General features: G+C 49.0%; 1 protein-coding gene across 2 annotated transcripts; it reads right to left on the bottom strand.

Moving 5' to 3' along the window:
• Positions 1 to 1,586: 1,586 nt before the first annotated feature.
• Positions 1,587 to 6,498, bottom strand: Rps14 (ribosomal protein S14). 2 transcript variants are annotated; one of them, XM_005356153.3, is made up of 5 exons: positions 6,423 to 6,498; positions 4,299 to 4,449; positions 3,874 to 4,035; positions 2,273 to 2,349; positions 1,587 to 1,702 (listed from the first exon to the last, which is right to left on the bottom strand). In XM_005356153.3, exons 2-5 carry the CDS (start codon positions 4,445 to 4,447, stop codon positions 1,635 to 1,637), a joined length of 456 nt encoding a protein of 151 aa, XP_005356210.1. In that variant the 5' UTR covers positions 4,448 to 4,449; positions 6,423 to 6,498; the 3' UTR covers positions 1,587 to 1,634. The 2 variants fall into 2 exon arrangements, with proteins under 2 accessions (XP_005356210.1, XP_005356211.1); XM_005356154.3 differs by lacking the exon at positions 6,423 to 6,498 and adding an exon at positions 6,329 to 6,400.
• Positions 6,499 to 6,757: the final 259 nt, after the last annotated feature.

Here is a 6,757-nt window from a genome sequence, read left to right as displayed (position 1 = left end):
ATAGGCCCAATTGCATAGTAACCCTAACTTCGCTAGGATTACAAGTGTGCTGCCAAAGGCAGCTCCTTCAATCACTCTCCATACTGACTTTCTCAGCTGTTACAGGAACAGCAGCACCTAAAAGTCTTAACACTAATCATCTTTAAGATTCAGGGTGTGGGCACTTGGACTTCCCACAGGGCAGGGAACCCGGATTGCTCTTTGGGCTGACGAGGGAGGGGGACTTGATTGGGGGAGGGGGAGGGAAATGGGAGGCGGCGGGGAAGAGACAGAAATCTTTAATTAATAAAAATAAATAAAAAAGTAAGATTCAGGGTGTGGCCATGAATGGTGGTACATGCCTCTAATAATCCCAGAATTTAGAAGGCAGAGGCAGTTGGGAATCTCTGAGTATCAGTCCAGCCAGGCAGAGACCCTGTCTCAAAGGAATAAAAAAATCCCTCCAGAACACTCAGTACCATCTGAACACCACTGTCCTTGGAACTAGATACAAACTTCCCGAAAGCAAAACCCGCTATCTTTTTTGTTGCTGATGAAAATAGGATTTGGTGTATATTTGTGGGGTGACTGATTCTTAGGTACTTTATGTACCAATGTGGAACAACCTCCAAGAAGTGCTAAGGAAAGCAAGGCAAGCAACAGAAGTGCGAGTTACCCATCTTGCACAGCCGGTGTGAGGGGGGTAGGGGAGAAACACACCCACACTGGTCTATATATGGCTCAGGCCTGGAAGGCTCCTCTTCTGCTCAGGCTACACTTGGATTAACAGTTGCCCCCTGCTCTGGCCCTTTAAGACCCAAAATGGAAGCCAGGTGGTCAGATTAAAATGGGCTTTTAATCCCAGCACTAGGAGGCAGAGGCAGGCAGATTATTGTGAGTTGGAGGTCAGCCTGGTCTAGCTCCAGGATAATGAAACCCTGTCTTGAAAATTAAACAAACACAAAGAACCAAACTGTTATTTCACACTTGCAATCCAGAACTAAAGGAAGCCAAGGCAAGAGAATTGACACAAGTTTGAGGCCAGCCTGAGCTACAGTGAAACCTGTCCATGTTTAGACGATCCAAACAGCTTCACTTCTGTGGCTGCTTCAGTCTTGCTATGAAGCCCTGCCTGGCCTAGAATTCCCTGTGTAGGCTATGCTTTCAATCTGTGAGTTTTTTGCCCTGCCAGCTGAGGCCAGTTGCCCCAATGCCTGTGCTATCTATCAGCAGTCCCACTTTCAAACAGTGCTGGCTGGCAAATGCCAAAGCTGCAGCCTCAGCACCTCTTCTCGGGTTCCGTGCTCAGAAAACCAGTCTGCAAACCCAGACCTGCCCAACAGACACGAGAAGCCGAAAAGGCCTGCTTGTGCTCTGCAGTGTCTTCACATCTCCCGAAACACACTGCCTTGGTTTTTGAGGTAGGTTTCAAATTGAGAGTAACAACAAATACCAGGACTGGTAGTCTACACCTTTAAACCCAGCATTTGGGAGGCAGAGACAGGTGGATCTCGAGTTTGGGTCCATCTACACAGTGAGTACCAGGAAGCCAGGGCTATGGAGACCCTGCCTCAAAGCAAATTAAGAAAAACAAAAGGACCAAAACAGCTGATACAAAGCAATTTATTAACAGAAAATAATTTGAGAAGTCCTGTTCACAGACGGCGACCACGACGACCTCCCTTCCTTCGGGTGCTGTCAGAGGGAATGGGGGTGACATCCTCTGTGAGAAGGAAGAAGAAAAATGTCATTGTCTGAAGACACAGGCCTTCCCAGCCAATGAGACTAACTAGCAGAATTCATTCTTGCCCAAATGTATCCCCAGTGGTCAGCAAACAAGCCCCCCCCCATTTCCTCATCCCAACTCACATTAGAAGGGGACATGGGCTATAAGAAGGCACATAAACATCGGAGGGGAAGGACACCTTCAGGTTCCTAACTCAGAGCCTATTGACTAACAGAAAGTGCCCCTACCTACACTGAGCAACTGTGGCTGTCTGCAGCTCTTTTATTTGGACTGGCCCAAGGAGCATGCCTAGTATTTAGTAATCAGGGACAAAGGCTGCTGAAATCAGATTCAGAAGGGTTTAGGCTTTCCCACCACAGATGGGGAAAACATGATGTATCAGAGCGGCATTTACGGAGATCAACTCTTACAATGTCTCTACAGGTTCCTCTAACAAAAGTAACCACCACCAGACAAGCCCGAATCATGTATGCACATCACATGGTTTGGAAGGGGTCAACGAATGCTTCAGAACAAACCCAAACCTTAGCTAGACAGGGCACTTACCAATCCGCCCAATCTTCATGCCTGAGCGAGCGAGAGCTCTGAGGGCTGACTGGGCTCCAGGTCCAGGGGTCTTGGTCCTAGAAAATGAAGGATTGTTGGCCAAATCAGTGGGAATGTTTCTAAAACTCATATGGTTTTAAATTCATTTCTGAATGGGGGTGGGGAAGAGCCTATAGTTAAAGATATGCATATTCTGTGAGGGGGCCACATAAAATTTTAGACTTTGTGGTCACTATTTTAATATTACATGACTCCCCCCAAAAAATCCTTTCAAAATTGCTAAATGAGGGCTGGAGATGGCAGAGGGCCTGGTTCTTGGTTCTGTCCCCACTACTTACAAGGTAGCTTACAAGCACCTGCAATGCCAGTTCCAAGAGATTCACAGCTCTCTTCTGGCCTCCACAGGGCACACAAACACACTTGTGTAATTCCTTCCACTTTTCCTTTTAGGTTTTTCAAGACAGGGCTTCTGTGTAACAGTCCTAGCTATCCTGAAACTTGTTCTGTAGACCAGGCTGGCCTCCAACTCAAAGACCCACCCTGCCTCCTGAGTGCTGGGATTAAAGGTGTGTGCCACCACCACCAGGCATTTTCCACCCTTTTTTGTGTCTGTGTGGGTGGCAGGCCAGAGGTATTCTAGGATTAAAGATATGTACCACCATGCCTACAAATCCTTAAGGAAAAAAAAAAGTGTGTGTGGGGGTTTCATAAAATGTTCTCATGCAACACAGTCGCCTGTCCTGCTGCTCTGTCCCCTTGCTGCTGATCCCTACTTTCCAGCTCCTGCATCTTTTGCAGGGACCAACCCAACAGCTTCCTGTCTAGCATCTTTCCACTCAGTAGCCACCTAGTCTAGTTTTCATGCCCATCTTTGTTCTGCTCCGTAAGACATAAAGACCCTGCTAGGTGGTGGTGGCACACACCTTTAATCCGAACACTCGGGAGGCAGAGGAAGGAGGATCTCATGAGTTTGAGGCCAGCATGGTCTACAAGAGCTAGTTCTTGGTCAGGCTCCAAATCTATAGAGTAACCCTGTCCTGAAAAACCAGTCTCGAAAACAAACAAAAAAGCGAGGCTCCATCTCTTGCTTCTTTTCACACCAATCATTCATTCCATTAATGCCCAACTTCTTTCTCACCTGAAGAAGCTCCTCTTGCAGTTGTCTCTATCTGGACTATGCACCCCAGAGCATCATTTAAGCAGCAGTGTTTAGCTCAAGGTGGCCTCAAACTCATTATGCATCTAATAACCAACCTAAAAACCCTTAACCCCCCCCCTTCCACTGTCAGACAAGTGTGTACTACCATACCCAGGCTACACGGTGCTGGGGAATAAAAAGCTGGGCTCACATATGCTACAAAAGCACTCTACAGTAAAGATAAACATAAAGGAACAAATTATCTTTTTTAAGGCAGAGGCTCACTGTATAACCAAAGCTAACCCCAAATTCTAGATCCTCTCACGTGGGTTCCTGAGTGCTGGGCTTACAGGTATCTGCCACTATGCCTAACTAGGAACATACATGTCTACAACAGTTTGCTTTCAGACATTAACGGGGATCAAATCTCAAATCCAGCCCCCCACCAGTGGATTTCCCATACCTGTTTCCTCCTGTGGCGCGGAGTTTGATATGCAGGGCGGTGATGCCCAGCTCCTTGCACCTCTGGGCCACATCCTGGGCAGCCAACATGGCTGCATAGGGAGAGGACTCGTCTCTGTCAGCCTTGACCTTCATTCCACCAGTCACCCGGCAGATGGTTTCCCTAGAGACAAAAGCAGAACCGTGCCTTCATTTTCCAACAAGGAGACATGGAACACTTACTGACCCCAAATGGGCACACTGTTAACAGTTTAGGTATGACAAGCTCGTTACTTTGAGCATATATCCCAGTTCTGAAAAAGACAAGAGCTGTTTGTATTTACAGGTGTCCAAAGACCCTTTATAGGCAAACTCCTTATTAATACAATTCCTCCCACATCAGTCCTTTTGAGGCTTAGTTTTATGTCTTTTCGCTGAAGTACTCACTTGCCAGAAAGATCGGTAACATGGACAAAGGTGTCATTAAAGGACGCAAAAATGTGGCAGACGCCAAATACATTCTCTCCTTCAGCCACTTGAGGCCCAAGGCTGATGACTTGTTCTTCCTTCTTTTCCTTCCCCTTGCGAGGTGCCATCTCTAAGTGGAAGGAGAACCTCAATGTTAACAGATGAAAGGATCCAGAACATTCTTTCTCTACGTACTAAAGGAAAACCCAGGTTTTCCTCCTCTGGCTCCCTAATATCCTACCTCTTAGTACTTGGGGAAGTTACTGAGCCGTAACTAAAAGGGAGGTGCCAAGAGAAGAGACAATTTCTCAACTAAAGCTCAAAGCATTTTTTGGATGAGCCCACCGTTCCAGCAACTACCACATGCATCTTTTTCATAAACAGCTATCCAAAATAAACACAGAAGTCAGGTCCTGGCCCAAGTTCCACTCTTAACTCCCCTTCCTTGAGCCTGGAAGTTTATTTGTCCAGTGTGATACAAATGAAGTAAACTATAAGGCAGTGAATAACCACAACCAGGTGAGGGGATTCTCTGCCTACACACAATATTTAATCTAAGTCTCCTGGACCCCAGAGACCACAGTTTAGAGCCCAAAAAAGCCTAAAAGACAAAAAAAGTTAAGGCCAAGATCACTGGTGAATGGCAGCAAGATCCCTTTCAGTTCATCCTTGCCAACACAGCCTTCAAAGCCTTCTACACTTAGTATCCCACCAGATGCCCCCCACCCATGAGTTCACCCCACAACAGCCTCTCACCCTTTAGAACCAACTTTTACTAGTAGCAAACAGTAAAAGAGCCAGCAATACCAAAGTGTGCTGGAGTATAACTTTAACCCCAGCACTCGGGAGTCAGAGGCAGGAGGATCTCTCCAGCTGCTATGTAGGCCAGCCTAGTCAACAGAACAAGTTCCAGGATGGTCAGGGTATGCTTTCCAGGAAGTCTAATGGGAAAGATCTCCATGTGTAAAATCCAGTGATCAGGAGATCAAGTAACTCTGGCTCTGTGGTTCTCAGCCCAAAGCTGTGACCTTTTAATCACTCTGTTGTTACTTTGTGACTCTAATCTTGCTATTGTTAGGAACTGTAAATGTATCTCCTGTGCAAGACCCGTGAAAGGTTCATGCACTGCCCTAGCCTATAATGTTATTTAATGTACTGGGGAAAGACAAAAAAAGGAGGCTTTTTTTTTTTTGCCAAAAGCCACAGGCAGGCCTTTGACCTACCTGAGGGTAAGTTCCAGAACAAACTACCAACATCTTCGAAAGAAACTAGTGCTGAGCAGCATTCACAAAAATCAGGCTGTATCCAAGCAAACAGGATGCCCCTACTCCACAAAAACACCCCAGGCCTTAAAAGTAGGTTTCAACCAGACCTGGGACCTCTCCAACGTCTTCCTTATACACTATTTGGGGTCTACTTGCCAAAAGCACAAGGGCAGGGTTGGGGGATGTACAGTCACTTGCTCTTTCTCGCACATTGGGCTAACCAACACGATTCGGTGGGGTACACATCGTTGGGGCATGACGTCTACTCGATATAGCTTTGTCCTCAGTGGAGATGAGAGAGAACGACTATGCCGAGAAATGTAAACACATGGCCATCAGTCCGACTCTCCTAGGGAGCACCCCGACAGGCAATGTGTCCGACTCGGAGGAAGGAACCACCACGGATTGGAAACACTCCGCACAGGGACCCGGTTCTCTGGCACTCCCTTTTGCTCTTCGGTTTACAGAGTACGGAGCCTACTCGCGTTTTTCACATGCAGGCCTGCGACCGCCCGTAACAATCTAAAGGGGTGCCGATGCCGGCTCACTCGCGGCTGGGGTCGCGCTCCCCGAGCGCCCTGCGCGACGGCTGTGGCTGGACGGCGAGGCCCACGGCAGGACCCGCACCCACTCCCGACCTCCCGGTCTCAGGCCGGAAGGCCTCCTCCGGCACACGGCGCAGCCCTGGGCCCCTGTGGGGCCGGCGGGAGGCCGAGCGCATGGCCGGCCGCCTCTTCCACGCACCTGCCTCGGATACCGCGCACAGACCCCGGCCCCGACCCCGCAGATGTCCCTGACCAGTGGATGTCGCACGATTCTCGGCGGCCGGGCCTCCTACCTGAACGTCGTCTCCAGACTCCTCCACCGGAAAGAGAGAGACGGAAGGGGAGGGCAGACGGGTCACTTCCGCGTCCCGGAAGTGTACCTCTGAGGTCACGGAGGGATGCCGGCTCCCGGAAGAAGTCTCTATCACTGTTGTCAGGGAAACTAAAACTGCCGGCGAGGAAGGTGGCTTATTAAGGACGCCGGGTGCTGCGTTTCGCTGTGACAAGATCGACCTATGACACCGCACGGAGCGGACGCGCTCGGGAGGCGGAGTGGGCTATGATGCTGGGAGCGGTGGCCGCAGCTAGACGAACTTCCGCCATCAGGACCTCAGGCCAGGCAGCCTAG

Source organism: Microtus ochrogaster, chromosome 18 (assembly GCF_000317375.1).
Source record: "Microtus ochrogaster isolate Prairie Vole_2 chromosome 18, MicOch1.0, whole genome shotgun sequence".
NCBI lineage: Eukaryota > Metazoa > Chordata > Mammalia > Rodentia > Cricetidae > Microtus > Microtus ochrogaster.
Note: the sequence above shows the minus strand (reverse complement) of the source record. Positions and strands in the feature narration are given on the sequence as shown.